This window comes from Chrysemys picta, chromosome 10 (assembly GCF_011386835.1).
Source record: "Chrysemys picta bellii isolate R12L10 chromosome 10, ASM1138683v2, whole genome shotgun sequence".
Taxonomy (NCBI): domain Eukaryota; kingdom Metazoa; phylum Chordata; order Testudines; family Emydidae; genus Chrysemys; species Chrysemys picta.
This window is the reverse complement of record NC_088800.1, coordinates 39,295,452-39,323,386: the sequence shown is the minus strand read 5'-3', so window position 1 is coordinate 39,323,386 and position 27,935 is coordinate 39,295,452. Positions and strand designations below refer to the sequence as shown.

The 27,935-nt window shown below is 45.5% G+C and overlaps 1 protein-coding gene across 3 annotated transcripts; it reads right to left on the bottom strand.

The window, feature by feature from the left end:
- Positions 1–835: 835 nt before the first annotated feature.
- On the bottom strand, positions 836–27,935 carry SCAMP2 (secretory carrier membrane protein 2). 3 transcript variants are annotated; one of them, XM_065559618.1, is made up of 10 exons: positions 27,730–27,935; positions 19,307–19,387; positions 17,805–17,894; positions 17,229–17,360; positions 15,210–15,327; positions 8,136–8,264; positions 7,264–7,423; positions 6,447–6,548; positions 5,286–5,403; positions 836–3,365 (listed from the first exon to the last, which is right to left on the bottom strand). In XM_065559618.1, exons 1-10 carry the CDS (start codon positions 27,784–27,786, stop codon positions 3,219–3,221), a joined length of 1,134 nt encoding a protein of 377 aa, XP_065415690.1. In that variant the 5' UTR covers positions 27,787–27,935; the 3' UTR covers positions 836–3,218. The 3 variants fall into 3 exon arrangements, with proteins under 3 accessions (XP_065415690.1, XP_005311649.1, XP_065415689.1); XM_005311592.5 differs by lacking the exon at positions 17,229–17,360 and having other exon boundaries at positions 27,730–27,931; XM_065559617.1 differs by lacking the exon at positions 17,229–17,360 and having other exon boundaries at positions 6,447–6,555; positions 7,271–7,423; positions 27,730–27,928.

Below are 27,935 nucleotides of genomic sequence, written 5' to 3'. Positions count from 1 at the left end.
AGCAGAGGCAGTCTCAAGATTGCACATGTGGACAGAGTGGGAGGAGGGCTTCATTCGCAATGGATCCCAGACACCACTGTGCTCTCTGCAAGCCGGCTCAGTGAAAATAACATTTCCACTTCAATTCTCACCACCTGACCAGTGTGCCAAAGAGCTGTGCACCCAAAATGCACAGCACTGACAGCAACATGCTTCAGATGAATCTTCATATGGCTCTCCTCTGAGCTAGCCTCGGACTTCTGTGACTAACGTATGGAATGGACATGTGCAATCACTACTAGTTGAAACATAAGAACAGCCATATTGGGTCAGACCAAAGATCCATCTAGCCCAGTATCCTGTCTTCCGACAGTGGCCAATGGCAGGAGCCCCAGAGAGAATGAACAGAACAGATATCAAGTGATTCATCCCATCGCCCATTCCCAGCTTCTGTCAGAGGCTAGGGACACCATCCCTGTCCATCCTGGCTAATAGCCATTGATGGACCTATCCTCCATGAACTTATCTAGTTCTTTTTTGAACCGTTATAGTCTTGGCCTTCACAACATCCTCTGGCAGAGTTCCACAGGTTGACTGTGCATTGTGTGAAGAAATACTTCCTTTTGTTTGTTTTAAACTTGCTGTCTATTAAGTTCATTTGGTGACCCCTAGTTCTTGTGTTATGAGTAAATAACACTTCCTTATTTACTTTCTCCATACTAGTCATGATGTTATAGACCTCTATCATATCTCTCTTAGTTGTCTCTTTTCCAGGTTGAAAAGTCCCAGTCTTATTAATCTCTCCTCATAGAGGAACCATTCCAAACCAGCAGAGATTCCCAGAAAGGTTGGGGGGTTAGGTTTATTTTGTTTTTTATTTAAGCACAAAAGTGACTTGACATATACATTTTTACACAAAAAGATTAAAGGGGGAAATACATCAGAAAGGGGGGATTTTAAAGTCAAATTTTTCCATCATCATGTACATTCAAAAGAGTGAGAGGCTAGAGGAAACCTCACCAGGTGCACTGGATCAGCTCAAACAGACCTGGTCTGCCATTACGCTGGAAGGGGGGTGGTTAACGACAACCCAGTCACTTTTTCCATATAACACACACCGTGGAAACTAACCCCTCCTTTGTTCACATGAAGGTATCAAGCACTTTGCTCCTCCCAGTTTTTCCCCTGCCCTTCATCTTCCTCAGAGCCCACAAAACAAACAGACTTGGCCCTAATCTGATAGGGATTAATTAACTATGTTTTGATTGGTTAACCAGATCAAATATGGATGTAAGCAAACCCCCAAGGGTCCCAATTCCACAGTAGACTCCCCCCCCCCCCCCCCGCCCCAACTCCACTCAATCCCTCTGCAGAAAGGGCAAAATTCTCAACAGACCGGGTGTCACGGGCACCAATGACAGCGACAGAAGGGAGCAAACATTTCAGGGTGCTGGAGGCTGGCGTTTTTCTCCTTTCTAGACCGACTGAATAATTACTTTGAACACACTTCAGACTAGGAGCTGCCAGATGCACTCAGCAAGCCCTGAAGAGTTTCTGTAGCCTCTAAAGAGAGCGGCATCAAGGCTGAGTCTGGGGGAGGAGTTTCCGCATTGCACAGCCACACCAATGCTGCCATCATCAATTATAAGCAATTTGCAAATAATCACACCATTATTTTCAGGGCGTGTCCCCCGTCCTTCCCAGAGATCCTGGATTTCTTCAGTGCACAGGAGCGCTCCTGCTTTCCCCCTCCTAATCCCTTTTCAGCCTGCTGGTGAAGTGACTTGTTAGAAAAGGGGCTTGTGAGACCGGGATACTAAAGATTCAACACCCAACAAGAGGGGGGAGAGAAAGCAGCTGGTGAAGAGCGGGTACTTTTTTCACTGCGAAAGTCACAAATCTAAAGAAAGTGCAGACACCGCCCCGCCCCCCCGAGGCTCTCAGGAGTGCCCCTCAGGAACTTACCAGTTGCTCAAGGTCAAACACAGCAAACTCTGTCACCAAAAACCAGACAAATGGACTCAAAATCCAGCCACACACGATCCCCAGCAAAACAGATGTGTGATCTTAAGTGAGGCAGAGTAGGGGGGTGGTTATCTCCTGAGCAGAGGCATGCAGTCCAGATAAGGTGGCACGTGCTTCCAGCAACACCCCCGAGAGGGCTTTGCGCAGGCACTGCTTTCAAAAAGGAACATGCTGCAACCAAGACTCCTCTCTCTTGAGAACCCTATGAATTCCCCCTGGAGACAGTCCACGCACCCCCTGGAATCCGTAGGACGATCCTCTCAAATGTGGAGAGCAAGCTGGCAGGGAACAGGAAGGGCCAGCTGCAGGCATATGTAGTGTTCTGAACCCGGCACCCCACTCACCAGGGGCTGAGCAAGCTGTATAAAGTCTAGAGCACTTCCTCTCAAAACTGGTTTGCTGGCTCAATTCCACCCCCCTTCCCCCATCCTAAACCTATGGGACACATACCCAACTCTGCGGAGTCCCCCATGAAGCCGCTGGTCTCTTAAATGCTGCTACAGTGGCTGGTGAGGTACAGAGATGATCCCCCCCCCCAAAATTTAAGGCTATGGTGAAGGCTGCACTCCATTAATTAACCCTCCATGCAGCTCCTGGGGGCTACAGGAGTAAGATTCCATAATACAATCTTGGGTAGGACCCTCACCCCAAGGTGAGAAAAAACAAGTGGGAGAGAGATTTGCACCATGATGGGATGGCAAAGAGCAGTTTCCCAACAGCCCCCTTTATGCCACATGTTAACCCGACCCCACGGGAGCCAGGCAGTAAGAGGTCAAGAACTAATTAGAATAGATGTTGCAAACAAAGGGCAGCTTCCGCCCTTATTATTAACACCCACCTCATGTAAGTTACAAAATAAATCCTTCAGAGCAAAGCCCAGTGGAAGAGTTGCTAAAAAGTGACGAGATTCCTCTCTCTATCACAGGAGCATGGGCAAGCAGGAGAGGTAGTAAAAGAAACGTCAAACCTGTCCTGGATAAGGAGAGCTATATTTGATTTAAGAGAATATTTCCCTACCTAGCCCCCCACCCCAAAGCAAGGAAAGAAGAACTAGTCGCCAGAAATGCAGATGAGCTGAAGCTACGGAGACCTCTTCTCATCTCCGCAGCTGGCGTCGTGGAGTTAGCATGGTGCCGTGGAAAGTGCATCTTAAGATCAGGTTGTGATGAAAAAGGAAGGGGAAGGGAGCACGGTGGTGGCGCCCATGGGAAGGGCTAGTTTCCCCGGAAAGCGCCCTGTGCAGCTGAAGAAGCGGCCCCGGCAGCTGCGTTCTGGAAGTTCCTGTTGGTGAGGATGCCATGGGAGAACTCTTCCTGGGCCCTTTGGAAACTGGCTCCTGTCCGGCGATACAAAGAGTGCACCTGAGAAAGGAGAGAGAATCAGTCAGCCAAAGGACTCTCCCTTTCGCCCCAACACCACCTCTCTACGGGATTCTCCAGGACCTCCGGACAGCACACAGGAAGCTAGCAAATCCCTCTCCCCCTAGTTCCATAGCTAGCTAGCCTCGCAGGCATGAAGGGATGCCAGCAGCAAAAAAAGGGGCTGGCAGCCAAATCACATCCAGCACGAGCTGTGGAAGATTGAGGAGGAGGAGATCCTCACACGTTACATGTTAGAGCACTCAACTCAGAGGAGGATGAATAACCAGGGACCTCCATGCAACTGAAGGATGGTGTGTAAGCCTGACCCCTGAACACTGCGTCACACAAGAGACCTGGGTATGTTGGTACTTGGTGTCACAGAGGCAGACATCATCCCAGGAGTCATTTAGGACTCAAGGAGGAGGCGACTACGGAATTCACTCGCGCCCCCCCCACCCCCACCCCAGCTCCAAGATGCCCCAGTTGCCTTTGATATCTGGCAAACTTTCATCCAGACACTGCAGGAGGAAGGCAGGTGGGACATGTTTGGAACAAAGTTGGGACAGCAGGAGGGAACTGGTTCGTGGCTGCAGGGGGCAGACCATGGTATAGTTTAAATGGGCACCATGTGGTAGTGATGGTTTTGAAGTATTTGGCAGAAGAATGTAAGAATTACTTTCCCAGGTCAGCCCAGTGTCCCATCTCCAAAACTGGCCAGGACCAGATGCTTCAGGGGAAGGTCCAAGAAGCTTCTTGATGGGCAGTTATAGAATAATGTGCCCATAATTGATGAGCTAGGAAGAAGCTAATAAGTGGCACATTACCCAAAGTGGGAAGATTCACAGCCCTTATATATTTTAGCCTATCTAGTGTAACTGTGGCTGTTCTCACGATCCATGTAAGCGTTTGATCTTTTCTGAAATTCTACTTAGCTCTTGGCCTCATTGAGATCTTGGGACAGTGAACAGGTCAATTATGCACTGGATAAAAGTGTGATCAGAGAGAGATGAGATTTCTGTTCTCTAGCCCATTCATTGTTTTGTCTACCTCTACCACAACCCCTCTTTAGACTAACCAGTCCCTATCTTTTCACTGACTCTTGGTATGGAAGTCTCTTGAACAGCTGTAATCTTTTCCACCCCCTGCTGTACGAGCCAAGCACAGTACTGCAGGCCAGGCTGGACCATTTACCTCATTCACAGAGTGGCAGGATCCTGCCGATGTTCTTTTCTTTCTTATGCTTTATGCATCAGGGCATTGTTTGCTTTTTTGACTGAGTAAAGGCCTTCAGTGACCCATCCCCAATGAAGCCCAAGCTTTCCCAAGCGGTTACAATTAATCTAGAACCCAACAATGTCTAAGACCAGTTCATGCGATTCCTGGCAGTTTCACTTCCCTGCATTTGTCAATGCTGAATTTCATCTGTCCTCATGGTACCCAGTCTCCTACTGTGTCTGGGTCCCTTTGGACTTCCTGACAATCTGTTCTAGTCTCAATTCACCTAAATGGCATCTGCAAATCTTGCCACCTCACTGCTTTCCCCTGCTTTTCTAGATATTATATGCTGGTCTTGTGGGGGCCTCCCCTCCCTGATAACCTTTTGCCATATAGAAAACAGACCACCTATTCTGTTTTCAGTCTCTTATCTAGTTTCCCATCCACATGATTACTTATGTTTCCATCACAGCTTCTTGCGAGGGACTTTGTACAAATCCAGGAGGAGGAACAGGAAAACGTGCTTTCCAAAAGCTCTTGACAAACTTGCTACTTTCATCCTTCCTTCGATACTAAGCTGGTTACGAACCACAAAACTCTAGAAGAGACTATGATTCAATACCTGGAAATACTTTGCTACTGGTGGTGAACTGCCCTAGGATGCAGGATCCAAGTTGGAGCTGCTCTTGTCTTTCAGTAACTTACCCGCTTTAGGAGGAAGAGTGAGAGGACAGCACACAGCGTGAAGAATGCGGCCACCACCATCATGACTATGGACACAGCCCAGTTATTTCGTGTCTCGTCCAGAGCTGCAATCCAACCACTGCAAGAAAGAGGGCTCATCACATGAAGAGTACCAGGTATACACAGGGACAAGAGAATAGACAAGACTCTGGGAGAGCCCTAGGTTACTCGGGTTATTTGATGACAAGAGGACTGAAGGACCATAGAGGACATGCAGCCAAGTGGAGCTGCTGCAGGAATATCAGATCACAGGAAAAGTTCCTTACTGAATTTAGTCTCATGCAGGAAGTTACCCATTCCAGATGCTAGACTAGCTTTGAAAAGGATCACTGAGGTGCCTTCCCATTCCCTTGTGCGGTTCCCTTCTCACAGTGCAGTATGGGTATGTCTATACAGCAATGTAAGCCTAGGGTTAGTAGGACTCGAGTCAGCTGACCTGTGTCAGGGAACCATGAGCTTCGGTGTCTACACTGCATTTTCACCCTAGGTTAAGGATTTTCAGACCCATGCTCAAACCTAGGGCTCTGGCATCCACACTGCAGTGTACGGACCCGAGTCAAAGTAACCCTACCCCAGGGTGCCTAGCTCCCACCCCCTATGTCGACATTCTAGCCCTAGAAAGGTGGTGCATTGTGGGAACTCTACTGCCCACCCTGTTTCCTAATTGTGGTGTTGCTATTGATGGGACTCAGTTGCCCATAAGGAGCACAAGTACATCAGCTCATAATTAGCTCCTCTCAGTAGAATGACTGCAGTGTGAGAAGGCTTTATACTGAACTACCATCGAATCTGAGAAGTGGGCTCTAGGCTGAGTCACAGTGGCAGAAAAATCCCCAGGTGCCACTGTTCTGAGGATAATTAGGACATCAGGTTCCAGGGCTGTCAAACTATTAAACTGAAACTTTGCAATTCTTAACTTTTAAAATGGGCTGTTCAATGAAGGTGTCTTTGACTGGTTGGTTTTATTTGTTTTGAAGTTTGACATAAAATGTAGGTTTCAGAGGAAAAACATGCCCCGCTCCCGGCTGCTGCTGGCTGCAGAGCAGTGAAGTGCATCCCTAGGGCTTGGAGTGCAATGTGCCAGTTCAGGGCTGCACTGCACACACAGTAAGTCATGCTTACCTGTCCCCCCAGCCAGGAATGCCGACTGCCTGGACGATGTAGATTGCAATTTGGCAGAAAAAGACGAAGAAGAACACAAAGAAGCTGAAGGAGCTGTCAGACCTGCAAGGTGAGAGATGGGGTGAGTGAAACCCAGGACAGACGCATGATACAAATCACAAAAGCATTTTGTAAATAAACGGGCAACAATTGCAACGAACCCTTCTCCAGCTGAAGATTGCATGAGGGGTAGGGATTGCGGCACCAAGAGGAAGCCATGCAGCAAGAGAGTGATCAACCACAGTGGCTGCAATATGCACTCACTCATTCCGTATGGTATGTAGGATGGTAAAGCCCACTTCCTCAATACTTGTTATATAACCAGTCTGCTTTACTGGGCTGCTACTGTCAAGAATTTTCTGAACATGAATAGTAACTAGGACCAAATAATCAGCTGGGGTTTGGACACTGGATCTATGTTAATTTCTCATTGACAGGCATTTCCCAGTTACGTTAGGTTTCTACTGTATCTAATATGGTACATTTAGCCGCAGTCAGATGATCTTTCACTACATCCATCTCGATAGGTTGTAGATTTTAAGGTGAAAAGGGACCATTAAGATTATCCAGTCTAAGTTCATCAGAGTGAGTAAAAGATCAATCTCTCTTCCACACCACCAGCACATACCCCCAACATCCAGTCTGTAAGGGAGATTTTGGTCTATCTAGTGTACTGAAGACTTGAAAAATCCCCCAGGCAAACACATTATGATCAGATTAAACAGCACGTCCTCCCAGTAACAGCTGTATCCCTGTTAAACTGAAAAATGGTACTTGCCTGAAAGCCTTGTAGATGGGTCGATACCAACAGAGGAAAGCACAAGGGGTGAACAAAATAAACCACAGAATTGAGAGACCAAAGTCTACTCCTCTCTGTGGTCTGTCGGTGAACCATGCCAGGCAAGCAAGCAGGTTTAGAAGCAGGGTAACTGAGTGAACTGTTCAGGATGGGAGAAAGAAAGGAAACAGATTAGCAATCTCTCAGAAAATCCACAAAGTGCCAAAGCATCACTGCCCTCTCATGGACCACAATGCACAACATAGTCTATAGAAACTAGGTAGCACGTGAGCCATAGTTTCAGCATTTCCCTTCCCTGTTGAGGGCCATCTGCATGGAAAGATGGATCTTACTGTAAGGGTCCCATCTGATACTGCTCCTTATTGCTCCAGCCTAAAGTCTTAATTCTTCTTAACTGGCTGCTGGGGATGTGATTACAACATCCCACATGATTACTACTTTAGGTGGACAGACTGATAAACAACAAGAGGGGAGCATAGCTTGGGTTACCTGATGCATTATAGCTAAACACATCCACCATCCTTTCAGATTCATAGATTTTATAGTCCAGAAGGGACCATTATGATTATGTAGTCCTACATAATACAGGCCATAGAATTTCATCTAGAAATATCTGCATTAAGCCCAATAATTTGGGGTTAAACTAGAGTCTTTTTTTAAGATCGGTCTTTAAAAAACAGAGGACCAGGATTTTACAGCCACAAAGGACACCTACAGATGACTTCAGCATCAATAGCTACTATGGAAAAGTCAGCATTTGATAGAAAGCCTCCTGAGAAAGAACCATTCCAAATTTTCCTTCCAGCCCAACACTATTTCCCCAACTGTGCCAGTTATAGGTGCTTACTCACACATCCACAAGTAATACAGCATCTTGCATATTCGCTGGTAATCAGCTGGGATGTCTGCAGAGAAGTCCTGATAGAAACACGGCTTGATTGGACACTTCTTGGGAAAGGGTGGCCAATTGTTCTGTCTCGCTATAAAAGGAAACAAGGAGAGATCCTTCAAGAGAGTTCCCTGGTTCGACAGACTCACTAAAGCACGATAATTCACAAGCAAACAGACTAATAGTCAGTATATATTAAGACTGGACCCTTGGAAGATGATGTAGCAACCAGACCATGGCAACAAATTTCATTTGAATAGTCAGCCTTAGAAGTGAACCTGCATCAGGGGCTTCACTCATGGATGTATAAGCACTGCTAGGAACCAGTGAAATGGGTCAAGTGTTGTTTTAGAGGCCTTGATACAATGGGGGTTCAGCCGAGACTGTGGAACAAACCCCCACAGGGACAAAGGACCATCACAAACCTCACCATCTTCCGCTCCAAGTGCGGAGCACACTTCTTGGAACTGCCTTCAACACACACAGCAGGGAGTACACACAACCCCCCCCCACCAGAATCTAAACACTACGATACACTACACACACAATTCTCATCCTTAGCCACACGTGACAGATGTCACCCACTTTGCTTAGTGTGCTACTGGAAGGTACTCATGTGAGACTATATCAAATTACATTAAAAAACTCCAATAAAAGAACATTAAGGCTGCAAAGTCAAACATCCAAGTTAGGAATTGTCAGAATTAAGGTTACCTGTGCAACCTTAATTTGGCATTCCTGTGTGTATGCATTACAATAGTCTTTAATTACATGATCACATACTATTTTTCCCCCTGCCTCGTTCAGTGAATGGGTATTCAATATTACTTTGTATTGTCCTCATTCAATGTGTGGCTGTCGCATTAATTTATCTGCACAACACCCCCGTGAGGAAAGATGGTGGCATTATTTCCATTTTACAGTTTGGAAAATGAGGCAGAGAGATTAAGGCCAAAGTTGTCAAAAGTGTCCAATAATTTAAGGCGCTTAATGTGAGACACCTAGGGCCTGATTTCCCAGAGTACTTAGCATTAGGGCCGTCACGTGATTAAAAAGATTAATCGTACTGTTAAACAATAACAGAATATAATTTATTTAAATATTTTTGGATGTTTTCTACATTTTCAAATACATTGATTTCAATTACAACATAGAATACAAAGTGTACAGTGCTCACTTTATATTTTATTTTTAATTACAAATATTTGCACTGTAAAAAAAGTATTTCAATTCACCTAATAAGTACTGTAGTGCAATCTCTTTATCATGAAAGTTGAACTTACAAATATAGAATTATGCACAAAAAATAACTACATTCAAAAATAAAACAATGTAAACTTTAGAACCTACAAGTCCACTCAGTCCTACTTCAGCCAATCGCTTAGACAAACTAGTTTGGTTTCATTAGCAGGAGATAATGCTGCTCACGTCTTGTTTACAAGGTCACCTGAAAGTGAGAACAAGTGTTCGCATGGCACTGTTGTAGCCGGCATTGCAAGATATTTACGTGCCAGATGCGCTAAAGATTCATATGTCCTTTCATGCTTCAACTATATTTCCAGAATGTGTGTGTCCATGCGGATGATGGGTTCTGCTCGATAACAATCCAAAGCAGAACAGACCGATGCATGTTCATTTTCATCATCTGAGTCAGATGCCACCAGCAGAAGGTTGATTTTCTTTTTTGCTGGTTCGAGTTCTGTAGTTTCCACATTGGAGTGTTGCGCTTTTAAGACATCTGAAAGCATGCTCCACACCTCATCCCTCTCAGATTTTGGAAGGCACTTCAGATTCTTAAACCTTGGGTTGAGTGCTTTATCTATCATTAGAAATCTCACATTGGTACCTTCTTTGTGTTTTGTCAAATCTGCTGTGAAAGCATTCTTAAAATGAACACGTGCTGGGTCATCATCTGAGACTGCTATAACATGAACTATATGGCAGAATGCAGGTAAAACAGAACAGGAGACATACTCCCCCAAGGAGTTCAGTCACAAATTTAATTAACACTTTTTTTTTTTAAACGAGCATCATCAGCATGAAAGCATGTCTTCTGAAATGGTGGCCAAAGCATGAAGGGAGATATGAATGTTTAGTATATCTGGCACGTAAATACCTTGCAACGCCGGTTACAAAAGTGCCATGCGAACACCTGTTCTCACTTTCAGGTGACATTGTAAATAACAAGTGGGCAGCATTATATCCCATAAATGTAAACAAACTTGTTTGTCTTAGCAATTGGCTGAACAAGAAGTAGGACTCAGTGGTCTTGTAGGCTCTAAAGTTTTACATAACTGGACTCAAAAACAAATCAATGTAACAAAAAAAAATCTACATTTGAAGTTACACTTTCACAACAAAGATTGCACCACAGTACTTGTATGAGGTGAATTGAAAAATACTATTTCTTTTATCATTTTTACAGTGCAAATATTTGTAATAAAAATAATATAAAGTAAGCACTGTATACTTTGTATTCTGTTCCAGGTTTCTTCTTCAGGGTGGTTTTTTTTTGGCCAAAAATATTCACCAAATTTGCAAATAGTTTCGGTGCCCCAAAAAATGCATTTTTCAAGGAATTTACTGCTCACCACAAAAATTTCATTCCAGCTGGTTTCAGCTGCAGTGGTGTGCTCTCAGCACTTCTGTAAATCTGGCTCTAGGTGTCTCATGTTGTGCATCCAGAAAGTTAAGGAACACACAATTAGTGGGCAACTGTGAAAAGCTTGTTTTAAGTGACTTGACTAGCATCATGCAGCAAATCTGTGGCAGAGGCAGGGATAGAATATCACCATGGAAAAATGGATTGTATTTCCTTATCAACAGGACCACCTCTCTTCTCCTGCAATCCTCTGCCTCATTCACTATATGTACACAGTGTAGTTGTAGTCATGTTGGTCCCAGGATATGAGACACACAAGGGGGGGGGGGGTGAGGTAATATCTTTTACTGGACCAACTTCTCTTGGCGAGAGAGAGAGCTATGTAGCTCAAAAGCTTGTCTATCTCACCAACAGAAGTTGGTCCAATAAAAGGTATTACCTCACCCACCTTGCCTCTCTCATTCACTACACACGTTCCAACCTCTACAACAAATAAGGCAAGTGTCCCACAGACAACGGTCTCCTTCATTACACACAACCCTGATGCATTCCCAGGGCACCATCAATCATAGAATCATAGAATATCAGGGTTGGAAGGGACCTCAAGAGGTCATCTAGTCCAACCCCCTGCTCAAAGCAGGACCAATTCCCAACTAAATCATCCCAGCCAGGGCTTTGTCAAGACGGGCCTTAAAAACCTCCAAGGAAGGAGACTCTACCACCTTCCTAGGTAACGCATTCCAGTGCTTCACCACCCTCCTAGTGAAATAGTGTTTCCTAATATCCAACCTGGACCTCCCCCACTGCAACTTGAGACCATTGCTCCTTGTTCTGTCATCTGCCACCACTGAGAACAGCTGAGATCCATCCTCTTTGGAACCCCCTTCAGGTAGTTGAAGGCTGCTATCAAATCCCCCCTCATTCTTCTCTTCTGGAGACTAAACAATCCCAGTTCCCTCAGCCTCTCCTCATAAGTCATGTGCTCCAGACCCCTAATCATTTTTGTTGCCCTCCACTGGACTCTTTCCAATTTTTCCACATCCTTCTTGTAGTGTGGGGCCCAAAACTGGACACAGTATTCCAGATGAGGCCTCACCAATGTCGAATAAAGGGGAACGATCACGTTCCTCGATCTGCTGGCAATGCCCCTACTTATACAGCTCAAAATGCCGTTAGCCTTCTTGGCAACAAGAGCACACTGTTGACTCATATACAGCTTCTCGTCCACTGTGACACCTAGGTCCTTTTCTGCAGAACTGCTATCTAGCCATTCGGTTCCTAGTCTGTAGCAGTGCATGGGATTCTTCAGTCCTAAGTGCAGGACTCTGCACTTGTCCTTGTTGAACCTCATCAGGTTTTTTTTTGGCCCAATCCTCTAATTTGTCTAGGTCCCTCTGTATCCGATCCCTACCCTCTAGTGTATCTACCACGCCTCCTAGTTTAGTGTCATCTGCAAACTTGCTGAGAGTGCAGTGCACACCATCCTCCAGATCATTAATAAAGATATTAAACAAAACCAGCCCCAGGACCGACCCTTGGGGCACTCCGCTTGAAACTGGCTGCCAACTAGACATGGAGCCATCAATCACTACCCGTTGAGCCCGACGATCTAGCCAGCTTTCTATCCACCTTACAGTCCATTCATCCAGCCCATACTTCTTTAACTTGGCGGCAAGAATACTGTGGGAGAGCGTATCAAAAACTTTGCTAAAGTCAAGGAATAACACATCCACTGCCTTCCCCCTCATCCACAGAGCCAGTTATCTCATAATAGAAGGCAATTAGGTTAGTTAGGCATGACTTCCCCTTGGTGAATCCATGCTGACTGTTCCTGATCACTTTCCTCTCCTCTAAGTGTTTCATAATTGATTCCTTGAGGACCTGCTCCATGATTTTTCCAGGGACTGAGGTGAGGCTGACTGGCCTGTAGTTCCCCGGATCCTCCTTCTTCCCTTTTTTAAAGATGGGCACTACATTAGCCTTTTTCCAGTCATCTGGGACCTCCCCCGATCACCATGAGTTTTCAAAAATAATGGCTAATGGCTCTGCAATCTCATCCGCCAAATCCTTTAGCACCCTCGGATGCAGCGCATCCGGCCCCATGGACTTGTGCACGTCCAGTTTTTCTAAATAGTCCCGAACCACTTCTTTCTCCACAGAGGGCTGGTCACCTTCTCCCCATATTGTGCTGCCCAGTGCAGCAGTCTGGGAGCTGACCTTGTTCGTGAAGACAGAGGCAAAAAAAGCATTGAGTACATTAGCTTTTTCCACATCCTCGGTCACTTTTTCCACATGCCTCCCTCATTCAGTAAGGGGCCCACACTTTCCTTGACTTTCTTCTTGTTGCTAACACACCTGAAGAAACCTTTCTTGTTACTCTTAACATCTCTTGCTAGCTGCAACTCCAAGTGTGATTTGGCCTTCCTGATTTCACTCCTGCATGCCTGAGCAATATTTTTATACTCCTCCTGGGTCATTTGTCCAATCTTCCACTTCTTGTAAGCTTCTTTTTTGCGTTTAAGATCAGCAAGGATTTCACTATTTAGCTAAGCTGGTCGCCTGCCATATTTACTATTCTTTCTACACATCGGGATGGTTTGTTCCTGCAACCGCAATAAGGATTCTTTAAAATACAGCCAGCTCTCCTGGACCCCTTTGCCCTTCATGTTATTCTCCCAGGGGATCCCGTCCATCTGTTCCCTGAGGGAGTCAAAGTCTGCTTTTCTGAAGTCCAGGGTCCGTATTCTGCTGCTCTCCTTTCTTCCTTGTGTCAGGATCCTGAACTCGACCATCTCATGGTCACTTCCTCCCAGGTTCCCATCCACTTTTGCTTCCCCTACTAATTCTTTCCTGTTTGTGACCAGCAGGTCAAGAAAAGCTCTGCCCCTAGTTGGTTCCTCCAGCACTTGCACCAGGAAATTGTCCCCTACACTTTCCAAAAACTTCCTGGATTGTCTGTGCACCGCTGTATTGCTCTCCCAGCAGATATCAGGGTGATTAAAGTCTCCCATGAGAACCAGGGCCTGCGATCTAGCAACTTCTGCTAGTTGCCAGAAGAAAGCCTCGTTCATCCTATACAGTGAAAGGGGCAGAGGTCCCATAGAAAAACTAGTACGTGATTATGTAATTAAAGACTATCGGTGGGTATGCACAAGGGGGCTGAAATACAGTTACACAGGCAACCTTAATTCTGGCATTTCCTAACCTGAGTGCTTGACTCTGTATTTAAAAAAAATTGTTAAAAGATTAAGGCTACAATCTCCTAATTTTTAAAAAACCTGAAAAAAATCCCATTATGCGGAACCATACTGACCACCAGCTTGAGTCATCAGCAGGCTTCAAACCTTTAGATCTGCAGAAGGGACCTCTACCACTTGAGCTAACAGTGTAACTGGAAGTAGTAGCAGGCTGTTATCCTCTGTGCGGACCAGCTACTAGAAGGGAATGAGACAGAGACTTTGCCAGTGAGTTATGCAGTTCTTTGCTGACAGCAGAGGAACAGAAACTCAGGGCTCCTGGATGTGAAGTCTAGTGGTTATAGACCCTTCTTTCCTTGTGCCCTCTGGCTGCCTTCCTCCTACGCCCTCTCTCTCTGTGGGATGCAGTATGCTCAGTACAGACTCTTCTGAGAATTTTGCTGCCAAACTAACAAGGCTCTATTGAACATGTGCCAACAGTTTTTTCAGAGGCTCAAAATTGGCCACATTTTAGTGAATTTTAACTATCCTGCTAAAGCATGGAGCAACAGAGCTTCCTAACAAGACAGTTGCAATAATATTTTAACATGGGTAAAACAAGGAATTTTTCCTGAACCTTGTTCTCAGAAATCACTGAATCATTTTAGCTAAAACATTCCAAAAAAATTTAGCCTGAGGCACACACCCAGCACGGACAATTTTAGCCTGAACAGTAAAAGTTTGGCAAAGTTATAAGCAACTGAAAACAGGATCTTATAATGCAAAGTGTCAGGCAACCTTAACTATGGATGGTACCACAAACTCTACCTATAATAAAACAGCCACTTATAGGTGAGTGCCTGAGAACATCAGCATATGTATGAGACAAATGGGTAAGAGGTGTCACATGGTCTAACGGAGATAGGTAGCAGTACCTCCCCCCCACCCCACAGACACACACACCATTACAGGAAAAATGAAGCACAAAGTCCAATTGGATCAAAGTTACACACAGCTGGTCTCCTGAATCCCAGCCTTTAGCTTTTATCACTCTCCCCCTTGTGGGATGCCTCAGAATTGCATTAAAACAGTGTGTGCAAGTTTCCATTGCTGTGACACTTAGACTCAGCCCCAGCACAATATAATGGGGTCCGACACACTGCAGAATGCACAGGACAGGGGAACTCTTATACACTCGGGCTTAGACAGGTGTGACTCACAGAATGGATTCTTAGACAGGGAAAGAAACACTACTCACGGTTAAAGGCTGCTGCATTATTCTGCAACTCTCGCTCCTTCCTCTCCAGCTCTGCTGCTTTCCTCTCCAGCTCCTCCTGCTGCTGAAGGAGTCCAGCCTGGGCTGCTGAGGCTACAGCCTGCATGGAGAGTCACCGAAAAGCAATCAGAACCAAAGAGCCATTCAGTGGGGAGAGGGTCCCTTCCTAAGGGAAAAGGGGATGCACACACACTAATGAGCATTCCAGCAACATTCAGAAGGCTGAGGACATCAGAGAAGCAGAACATTCATGGTTGGTCTGAGATCTCCTTCAGCTTTCTGCCTGCTTCATAGTAGGATGTTAGTAATAGATTTCTACAGAATCCACCAGCAGTTCCCTTCTCATTTCCCAACTCTTCCATGAGGGTGACTGACAAAGTGGGAATCTTCTGGAATATTTTTATGAAGCCTGTGTGTGCCTCAGTTTCTCGCTCTACTTTGCATGACTACCCAATGGGGGAAAAAGGGTTAACAATACTGCTGGAACTGCATAGGGGAGACCATATGTGCCACCTCGCTTCTCTGGGAGGAATGGAGTCGGTAAGGAACTATTTGAAATCGACTCAGATTAACAAGGGGTCCAGAGAGACAGTTCAAGCTTCAGTGACTCATGCATGGCCCTGCCTGAAGAACAAAGACTGGGAGATGACCAGCAAGGAATACAGCATGGGCTTCTGGTTCTGGCTGCTCTCCTGGGACTGACTATGGAGGTCAGGGAGAGAGAGAGAGCGCGAGAGAGCCTGAAATGGAGCTCACTACAGCTTGGCTATGAATCGGGCTGGCTTGGCCAGAACGGTTTCAGCTTTAACCTTCATTTCTCTATGCTAACCTAGGGACTTCCAGTGCTGTGTTCCAGCTGACTGAAAAATCCTACTCTGTTCTGAAAATGCTGCTTGGGTGTCACTGCAAATACTGGCTTGGGTGCATTAGTCCCTGAAGAGTGGACAAGTCTCTACGCAGTCTACTTCAGTTGGACTCGCTGGGCAGAGCTCATGGTGTGAAACAGGAGGGCTGGAGCCCAGACACTTAGTCTAGGAGATGGCGAGGCTGCATGACCAAGCCTCAAGGAAGGAGTGGGATCCCTTAGGGTTCTGCCACACTAAAGGGGCTCCTCCAAGAGACCGTTTAAAAGCTGGGCACAGAACAGATCCTGTGGCTCTGAGACTCCACAGCTTCTCTGGCAAATTATTCTACTTTTCCTCTTCATTTGAGGCCATTACTTTTTGCTGTCCTCACATTAACTACTGAAAATCCCAGCATGACCAGAGGCTTGTGTGTTAATACCTTGGCAGGTGCTTCTGGGCCAATATCCTTTTGCTGCTTTAGTTTAGCGGTTATGCTTTCCTCCTGAGTCTCCTAGAGGCTTTCAGCTCTAGGTTTTGGGTTTAAATTCAGCCCAGACCAGCTATGACTGAATCACTTTCCCCTGAAATCCATTCTGTGGTCTCTGAAATGTGTTGCTGGTCAACGAGGGACTGAAGGAAGACAAACACCCACACCACGACCCCCTTCCCCAGTTGACACTCAGCAGAGAGGGCAAAGGCTGAATGAACCATGAAGACAGTCTCCCCCTTAAAAGGGCATATTGGTGGGGAAAGCTTGCACTGCTGCCCTGCCCACCCGGCCATGGATAACTAGAGGGCTTCAGAGCTGCTAATCTGGGACCTTTCACCAGCACTAAGATAATTTAAACAAAACAAAGAAGATAAAAACTCCCTCTCCCCAAGAGTCTCTCTCATTACCCGTTTTGGATCCTTTCCAAATTAGCACCAATTTGTTTCAAGAGCCAGGAGCCCAAGTCTGCTCAGGCGGTGAGGGGTAAAGGCAAAGCTAAGAGGTCCTTACAATGAAGGGGAATAGAGAGTGGGCTCCTGGGGTTTACGGAGTATGGCGATAGCACTCAGATTCTAAAGAGAGGGAACCTCCCAACCTGGGACAGGAGATTTTGGAGGTCCAAGAAAAAGGCAGTGAAGCCCCCTCTCTTCTCTGTACTTTGCCTACCTTCCCCTGGATCTCTTTTACCTTGTTGCTATTCTGAGAACTGAAATCTTCTAGCAGCCTCTGTCTCTCTGAATTCCTGCTCGCTGAGATGAACCTGGGCGGCAGGTACTTGCTGGTCTGTCTAAGCAGCAGCTGCAACACACAACTGCACTGTGTCCACACTCACAGAGCAGAGTGTGGCTGTTCACTCCCTGAAACTAAGCTAACATCGTTAACAAGTTATAGGTGGCACTGTGCAAGAAGCCCAAGCAGAATGGGACAAAAACCAGAGTCAGGTTCAGTAGCAGAGGGAAAGACATGGGGGCTTTACGTTGTCTACTTCTCTGAATTATTTGCAAGGCTATTAAATATTCCCCATTACAATGCCAATCAATGTAATAAAGACAAATGAGGGCAGAGTTGGTCAGCTGCAGCCTCCCATACCCCACCCAAATGAATCCAATCCCTATAGAAAAGTCTTGTTGATGGCCTGTAAGACGCATAGAGGCTCATTTGTATTCCAACAGTTTTGCTTAGCAGAAGCCACAGTGTGAGCTCTCCAGACATTCAGCAGAAAGGAGGTGGCTGGGTATCTACCTGTGGAGTGGGTTCCACAGATGGCTGTAGGACAGCGGGTTGCGAAGGGCCAGCAGGCTGCGTCGCTGGAACTGTCTGAGCTCCATTTGTCTAGACAAAGAGAGTGACACAGCAAATGAGCATTACACACATTGCTTCAATTAGCTCTGGGAACCGCTGAACACCAAGTGCCTTCAGGTAGGTGTGTGCCAAATTGGAAGGCAGGCCTGGAGTCCCAGGAACACCAGGCACCATCCTGCATAAGCATCTTTATTTTTTGTTTCTGAACCATCTGTCAGAACCTCTTTCAAAAGTTTACAACTGAACATTGACTTAATGCAGCTTTGAAACTTTACTATGCAGAAGAAAAATGTTGCTTCCCCCTTTTTTTTTTAGTAGTTTACTTTTACCACAGCACTGTACAGTATTTGCTTTTTTGTCTCTGCTGCTCCCTGATTGCGTACTTCTGGTTCCAAATGAGGTGTGTGGTTCACTGGTCAGTTTGTAACTCTGGTGTTCATAACTCTGAGGTTTTACTTTATGGAGACTGATGCCTCCCAAGTATTATGGGTAACATCACATGGCAGAGAAGAGACCAATGGCGCTTTGATCTACTGTTTAAACAGTGATTATTGGTTTTCTCCAGCGTCCCTGCTTGCTACTCCACACCCCATACCCACAACAGTACTGGAGCTGGTCACTGCTGCGCCGAACCACCCAGCTTGCACTGATATCACAGCAGTAATCCCTCTCCCAACAGAGAAACTGATCTTGACTCTTATGTCTAGGGCCCTACCAAATTCATGGCTGTGAAAAATGTGTCACGGACTGTGAAATCTGATCTCCCTGTGAAATCTGGCTAGTGTAGAGGAGGGGCCGGGGGCTCTTACTGTGCTCTGGATACTAGTCCCGGCCAGGCCGGGGAAGGATGGGACTTCCTCTTCCCCTATAGGGGTCGCTCCCAGGGCCAGGTCAGACCTATCTCTGGGAACCTCCCCCAGCTGCAGGTAGCTCTGCGGCTGCTGGCTAGGAGCCCAGCTCTGAAGGCAGAGCTGCTGCCAGCAGCAGTGCAGAAGTAAGGGTGGCAATACCACAAGCCCCCTACAATAGTCTTGCCCTCTATGGCCCCCTTTTGGATCAGGATCCCCACAGGTACAACACTGTGAAGTTTCAGACTTAAATACCTGAAGCCATGAAATTTACAATTTTAAAAATCCCAAGACCATGAAATTGACCAAAATGGACTGCGAATTTGGTATGGCCCTAATTATGTCCCTTGGAATGAGACTGGTTCTGTTTCACACTTTGGGATTGCTTTGGTCGTGAGAATTCCTGCAGGTAGATCACCAGTGCTCTGCTCTTGGGGGTCTTATGAGAAGTGTATTGTGCATGTAACACGGTCACTGTCCAGTAGGAACAGATCTAGGAATGCCTCATTCATCTTATAGTCCCCTCTATCAAGGGACCCAGCTGCCTGATACAACAGGTATGTAGATATTGGTGCAATCACATGAGACACATACCAGCCGGGAGTTCTCAGAGAAGGGATTGAATTCATCCAAGCCACCTTGGTTAGCATGTGTCAGCTGTGTCACTGAGGGATCCTGAAAGAGAAAGGGGAAAGGCGCTTAAGACAAAGGTAGGAGTTAAAGGGAAAAAAAGGCACAACCAGTTCCACATGTTCCTTACATTTGTCAAGCTAAACAAAAACCAGTGACTGATCAGAGCTTCCGAAAATAATACCATGTCGCAAACACTTAGTGAAATTGAGGCAGAGAGAGATTAAATTTGCCCGAGATCAGTCTTCAGCACAGTTGCAACTAGGACCCAGATTTCCTCTCATCCCTGAACTTTACCCACTACACTACAGCTACCCTGAAGTCTTTTGTAAAGCTGAAGAAACTGGTAGTCCGTGCTGAGATGACGCTGCAGTCTGCCTTCACATAAGGCTCCAGTGTCCTCAGGATGACAGAGTCTCAATCAAGTGCAGCTGAACAGGTTTTCAGGTAGAAAGGTATGCTAGGTGACAGACATCAGCTACTACAAACTGCTTTCATGCAGCCCTCTTCTGGACTACTGAACTATCTCCCAAAGCAGCCATTCTGACAAGGCAAAAAAGCTATGAAGAGTGAGGCTACGATTTCAGGTTAACTGAACACACTATCATACTCGTAGGTTCAAATCCTGATTTCTGTTGGAGAGTCAGTTTCTTCTTCCTCCACTCAGTACCAGTCTCCTTTTGGTCCCTTCTCATAACCTTACTGCTATGCAAAACCTCCCTGTATCTCTTCTGAAGACAACTTTCTTCCTCCCTCTGTTGCACATTATTTAACCCAAGTCTCGTGTGATGCAGTTTGTATGAAAGCAGGTATATAAAGCAAGGCTGTGCTTTGCTAAAGGTTCTCCCTTTAATAGCCAGACACTGACTGCTGCTGACCCTGAAGCATTCTTTCTCCCAAAGGTAGAATGAGGTACAGTTGCTTCTCTGTAGAAGCCTTGCTCACAAATGGAACAGCCATGTAATTTTATCTCTGGAGTTCTGCTTAAGCAAGGTGCTTTCTCCTCTCCAGAAAGCAACCTATCCGCACAAGCCATTTTATTTTTGTTGTTATGGGGCAAAAAGTAATTGCTAGGCTGGGCAGGGGAGGAGGAAGAGCGGATTCAGATATGTAAAGGTTGGTCAAGTTTCCTGTTGGGTAAGCTCCATAAGTCAGAGCTGTAAACCCTGGGAAAGCCAGTTGACTTGTCTCAAACATACTGTAGATAGAGGTCTCTTGCCTTCCAGTACAGCTTTCTGATCAAATGTGTATAAAAAGCTCCGTTTAATGAGTAACTTTAGACATCCCTAGAGATTAGACACTCCCTGCCTAACTGGTTACACAAGTTTATGAATCACTCCAGGATGAAGTCTCAGAAACAGGTACACGTTCTTAGATGCTGAATTGCATTCACCAGGCAGAATAGGGTTGCAGAAACATTCCAGGGAATCTATATACGTCAGCAATTCTGCAAGGCAGGGGATTCTCAGAACAAAGGTTTCAGAGTAACAGCCGTGTTAGTCTGTATCCGCAAAAAGAAGAACAGGAGTACTTGTGGCACCTTAGAGACTAACAAATTTATTAGAGCATAAGCTTTTGTGGACTACAGCCCACTTCTTCGGATGCATCCGAAGAAGTGGGCTGTAGTCCACGAAAGCTTATGCTCTAATAAATTTGTTAGTCTCTAAGGTGCCACAAGTACTCCTGTTCTTCTTTCAGAACAAAGGGTGCATGTTCTAGTCATGATCCATAGGGTGAAGCACATGTGGAAGAAAAGCACCAGTTTAACCAAGTGTGCTGACAATCCACCTTCACTGGATTTAACCACAAACGCCCTGGAGAGCTGGAGGGGTTGGGGGAAGGAAGGAGCCTAAGCCATCAATTTCTGCAGCATTTAGCCTTTTTTAAAATCGAAGTTTCAATTCCTATTCCTTTGTAATCCTAAGAAAACCTTCCACATGTGAACTCTGACAGTGCTGTCTTCCTGAGTGCATGGACAGGTAGTCCTACCCTCTCTGCATCTGTTCATGGCTTTCCCAAGTAGCAAAGTGAAGCTAACAAGAATCTGGTCAGCTTCTACCTGGAGAAGGAAAAAGAAAAGTTTCTGACTTGTCTTTCCTTTCCAGACTACATGGATTCTTGTCTAGACTAGGACTTAGGTGTGACATGGGGATGTGTTAGCTCCCCCCACACTTTAACTTGACCAGTTTTACACACCTGGTAAGTGTAAATTCAAATTTAGGCAGTATGCCTTGTCTACACTGGACTTTTAAAACATGTTAGTTAGCACATGGTAGCTGTCATGTTCTAACAGCTGCCATGTTCTAACAGCTAACACAAACTAACTATAAGGTCCAACAGATGGCTACCACATCAGGAACAAAGTTTTTAGGAGCATGGGAAGGTAAGACTGTTCAAAGAACCTGAGCTATCCAGCTGGAAAAAACTTCCTATACCTCAGAATCCCTATCTGGGCAGTAAAAAGTGTTGGGTTTCCTGTCACCCACCCAAGGCTGATGGGGCTGTAGTGCTGCAAAGAGAACTGAGCTGCCTCAGGATAGATTCGGAGTTGCAGTAAAAAGCTACAATTTTGATCACTTGCTGCTGCAAAACAGTTTGAGTCGATTTTGAGAGAGAGAGAGAGAGAGAGATTTTTAATATTATTTTATAGCCTTTAAAAAGTGCATACTTAGTTGTGGTTCCCAGGGGCAGGCAGTTTAATTTGCAGATCAGAGTTGTTTAACAACTATAGATGTGAAGACTTGGCTGATTTAAAATAAACTGCAATGTGTTTGGGTTTTAGGGGGAAAAAACTCTCAGGCAGAGGATACTACTGAGGGCTCTGGCTCCTATAAGCCTAAAGCACATGGCAGAGTGGAGCATTGTTAAAACCTGTTAAAAGTATGAGATATTTACACCAGCGGTTCCCAAACTGGGGTATCTGAGTTTGATGTTCCATCAATTCACCTGACAATTATTTAAGGTGGTATGTGAACCAATAAAGTTTGGGAGCTGCTGATTTAGCAAACACTTTCTAGAAGTCATTGTAAGCGATCCCTAGGTTTCACATCCGAAAGATGAAATTCTTGGTAGTTCCCAGAAAGTACAAGAAGAATTTGATAATGTCAGTCCGTTGAAGCGAGAGTACGAGTTTTTCATTCCCCACATGCTGCTCACGTGAAACGCATGGAAGCAAATGGTGTCACTTTGTTCACAAGAAGCATATTACTAGATTGCTCTGTGAGATGCACGGAGGAGACTCAGATTTACTTGTTTAGCATTCCATATATAGTCAATAAAAAAGGATTTTAGTTCTTTACATTACACTGCAGTTTGCAAGCCCCAAATGGCCTTGATCTTGGACCAAACTCTACTAACACAGATTAAAAAGCTTTTAGAGACTCAGTTGCAAAGACTGTGTATTTGTTTTAAAGGCAAGCCTCACAAATACATACAAAAAGCTAGTTTTATTACTGTGCTAGCTGATGGATCCAAAAACTTCTGTGGCTGAGCAAGAATTAGAGTACATCAGGTTTGTGCAGGACAGGAAACTTGTACTCTCTTCTGGTAAGACCTGGAATCTGGGTCTGCTGATTTATTAGCTTTGTGATTCTGACAGCTTTAGGAGTTGTGGAGATCAAGGCGGAAGAGCTCACATCTCAACTGGCTGGCTTGAATGTAGAGGTGTTCATGTAGACCAGGGGTCGGCAACCTTTCAGAAGTGGTGTGCCGAGTCTTCATTTATTCACTCTAATTTAAGGTTTCGCGTGCCAGTAATACATTTTAACGTTTTTAGAAGGTCTCTTTCTAGAAGTCTATAATATATAACTAAACTATTGTTGTATGTAAAGTAAATAAGGTTTTTAAAATGTTTAAGAAGCTTCATTTAAAAATTAAATTAAAATGCAGCGCCCCCTGGACCGGTGGCCAGGACCCGGGCAGTGTGAGTGCCACTGAAAATCACCTCGCGTGCCATAGATTGCCTACCCCTGATGTAGACAGTGCGTAAGCTCAAGTAAAGGCAAAAGCCTCCTCATGCTGTTATTGACCGTGGCATCAGTCACAATCTTGCACTTGCTATTCTGTATCTCAAAAGATTATCCCACCCTCTTAAGAAATTTAAATTTATTTTGACTATAATTTTAAATGTTATTTTTTAGGTCCCGAAGGATGCTGGAGACTTCAAGCTCTTATCTACACCTTTGAGGCAAACATGCGCTACGCTGGAGCGATCTGCCATGTATACTGGGTTGCCAGGGCAATTAGCAAAAGTCATTTGGCTGTCATTTATGTGGCATATACCACAGAAAGAGTCAGATTTCAGGAGATCAAGTCAGGCACATCTGTGAGTGTACAGTGCATTTCACGACTGACCTTCTCAGTACTATGAATTAAATCTCCTACTTATCAAGGAAAAGTTACCTTGTTGTTTGAGGGTTTGTAAGAGCTAGGAAGTGCTGTGCAGAAACCAGAGCAAAGACAGTCCTGAACCTGACTCCTGAGGCCCAAAATGTATCCTTCGGCATGACGAACCCAAAGAGTAAATAGACTGCTGGGGCTTCAGGGGCAAAGCTGCAGAAAATTCAGGACTACATGTCCGAAGCTGCTATTGGGCAACCACCACCATCTATACCTGGTTTCAATTATTTGAATCCACATACTGGCTAAGGGATTAAAAGTATGATAAAGAATTGGCCCATTAACGCAATATGTGAATTGTCAAAATGCCAAACTGGACCAGTGCTATTCTGCATAACCATGATCTAGATTTCAAATCAGATGGACAACGTCTATAGCTATTTGCAGTGTTGTGGTAGCGGTGTTGGCCCCAGGACATTAGACAAATAAGGTGGGTGAGGTAATAACTTCCGCTGGACCAACTTCTATTGGTGAAAGAGACAAGCTTTCAAGTTACACAGATCTCTCTTCAGATCTGCGCTCTGTGTAACTCCAAAGCTTGTCTCTTTCACCAACAGAAGCTGATGCAATAAAAGATATTACCTCACGCACCTTGTCCCTCTAATGTCTATAGAGTTATTTAGCCATTAGAGTTTTTACTTGAAATTGAAATAAATTACATAGGCGCTCTTCTGAGTCCATCAGACGGCTGGTGGCAGTGGCATTTTCATCTATATTAAAGCAACACAAAACTGAACATAAACTCAAGTGAGAATCACTCACTTTAGAAAACAGAGAACATGAATGAGAAACCCTGACCCAACAGTCCAAAACAGAACATGCAGAATGCAAAGAAATGTCCTTAGACAACTACAGCAACAACTGTGAAGATATCTGTACCCTTGCTTTGAATCTGTAATAGGAAATCAGGTTGGATGAGGGCTGGGGAAAGTTGTAGGCAGAAGTTACAGACAAGCTTAAGTGATAATGCTATTTTTCTAATTTCAATAAAGCTCTTTGTTCAGTGTTAGAAAAAAGTGACTTAATTCTTTGCTACAGTTAAACTAAAACAAAATATTATAGTGTACTTAATCATACCAGACTTAAAATTAGGATGAGCACATTTTCTTGTCAGACAACCAAATGTGAAGCCTCAGCCGCCCGTGGACAAGTGATCAGAATCTTTCCCCCCAGCTTGCTCACTACATTAGACACAGCATGTCCAGAAAAGTTTATATTATACTGGTCACATGAGACAGAAACCCCCCCACCCCCAAAGAAGCCTCACAGTGGATGAATAAGAACCCCACTGGAAAAAACAGACAATTGAAGCTAATTTTGACTGCAGGGAGAGAAGGAATGTAAGAAACTGAAGTTATTCATCAGGAATGGAAAGCATTCCTTTGGCAGACACCCAGCACACATACACACCTCTGACTTCCTCTCTCACCTGCTTTACGTGGATTAGAAGACTGCCATCCTACAGTCACCTGGCTCTAGATTATATCTATCTTATTGTTTGAACAATGGGCTAAACTCAAGCACAGCCCGGTCTGGTCAATGATTCTGTGGCAGCATGATGATGCACAAACCAACAGAGTATTTATGTGCCCCCAGTATGCAAATGGACAATATCCATATTTCCAAGTCACTAAATTTCCCCAATAAAGGGGATAAAAAAAAAATCACGAGCCACTTCTAGTTCTCAAACACACCCCAGCAAATATTTCTGTTTTCACTTGGGTATGCACAAGATTATTTCTGCTTCCTACTCCCCTTGGCTTTAGAATGAAATCAAAATCTTTTGTTATTAAGATTTTAATTACTGCTGGCTCACCAGATTTCAATACCATAAAAGCTGTACATAAAATAAGAGGATATGCACCGAGATACAGCTTCCTGTTATGCCTTGATACTTTTCCGTCATGTAATAAAGGTAAAGAACTTTTTTTTAGATTTCTGAAATGTGAAGTGTTAACATCCATCTTCACATCTACAGCCATGTTACTCAGGGTCAACAGACTGTTTTTGGAGCCCCCACCAACTCCCTAGGTAAATAAATGCAGGTCGTGAGACAGCACACACAGACATCAACTCAGCATAGAAAGAATCCAGCCAACAAGAGTGTGTGCAGGATCCCAAAGCACCTCAGAAAGAAGTCCTTTCTCTTAGGTTGCCAAGGCTAAACCTCTGTTAGAGTATGCATTTAACTCTGTATGCTGAGCAGTATTGCCAGAGGAGAAGGACCCCTCTAGAGCATATGGACATAACATTGCACAAGTCAACACAGAATGTGAAACAAACCAACAGTTTTTATGCCACAGTACAGCAATGCAACTGAGAGGAATATTTAACACATCTACAACAACTCTGTCCTGACATTTGTAATCCAGTGTTGCTAGAGCTTCCTGTACCACAGTAACTGACACCATGTCATGTACATCCAGAGAGATTTTAATGTCTCATTCACTCGTTAGAATAAGTTCTGCAGAAAGAAAGTGTGCGCTCTTTGAACCAAGAGCATGGTATGTACATTTACCACAAGAATACGCACGTAGATCAGGCAATGCTGGTACACTATGAGCCTCGATACTACGTCCTAATGCTGTCCCATGACCGACTCCCATTCACTTGCACATACTCATTCAATGGGCCTGATTCTCCTCTCACTCACACTGCTGTGTACGCTCCAAAGTAGAACTGGTTACAGTAAGTGGAGAATGTGGCACAAGGTATCCACGACACAGCTTGGCCAGTTACAAACCTTATTTTCACCATATGGTGAGTGACTGCCAGCATAACTGAATGGGAGACAGCAGGCACTGGCTGATACAGCCAACATATTAACCTAATAAGTGGAAATAGCTGCTCAAAAAGATTGGGAACCACTAGCCCTTGAAATACAAAGAGACAGTGATCATTCCTAAAAGGGGCCACAGGACACAGCTGCATTTGAAATACAGTGTCTGTTCTTAATAAAGACTATTTCCCAAGATAAGCTTCAAGAAAGTAAAAGAGGAAGGACAATCTTGTGTTTAATACATGGGACCTGAGTTCAGTTCTTCCCACAGACTTCCTGCATAACCCTGGGCAAGTTGCTTAACTCTCTGTAAAGCAGGAGTGATACAACTACTTTTCTCCCACACATTGTCTGTCTGGTCTATTTAGATTGTAAGCTCTTTGGAACAGAGAACATCTCTTACGTGTATGTAATACCAGAAAGCACAAAGGAGGCTCTCCTCTCAGCAGGGGCCGTAATACAAATAATGCGTTATCAGATTAATTTAGATCACTGGTTCTCAAATGTTTTGCCTAGCTGTACTTGTGTATGACAACTAAGGCCTAATCCTGCCATGGTTGCAACACCCAGAAAAGCCAATGGGAGCTGCACCTGGAACCACTAGCAAAACCAGGAGCCTGTCACTGTCCCAGCCAGTGCCTACTGCTCCCAACCCACCGGGCATGCCCTAACCCAGGACTGCGACTTGGAGCAGTGTCCTGCTGGGTTGGGGCTGCAAGAAGGGGGGTTCTGAGTTGCATGGCAGGTGAGATGCATGGCACTGCTGGGCGGGTGAACTAGGCCCCGCAGACTGTACAGACCGGAGAGGGGAGCGCACAAGCAGTAGGCACCAGGCAGATTGTGGCACTAGGGGAGGGTGGAGCACGGGCCAAGTGGCTCCCGAGGGGGGAGTGGGAGGAATGGAGTCTGGAGAGCAGATGGGGCAGACCCGGGGCACTGGAAGGGGGGGTGCTCTGCGCCCCCCCCCCCGACTTATTGCTGGGCCCCGCCTCCCCCGATACGCGTCGCAGACGTGGGGCTCCCAACGGGCTGGCACAGCCCCACAGGATCGGGCCTCCCCTACGCCCCCATCAGTCCTGCCCTCTCGCTCCTGATTGGGCGGCGTGGGTCAAAGCGGCCCCACTATTGGCAGGCGGCCCCTCACTCAGCGCCACGTCCCGGCTGTGGGGTACGGGACAGGGAGCCGCGCGGCCCGGACGCGCTCTCCTACCTGGAAGGGATTCACATCCACCGGGTCGGCGAACGGATTGGTGTCGTAGGCCGACATGGCAGGGTCCGACTCCGTGCCTGCGCCGCCCTCCCCGCTTGCTCGCTTCCTGCTCCCTGGGAACGGGACACTTCCGGGAGCGAGACTGCGCGTGCGCCCGGCTCACAGTCCAGGAGAGGCGTCGACTAGTTTCTGTCACGTGACAAACA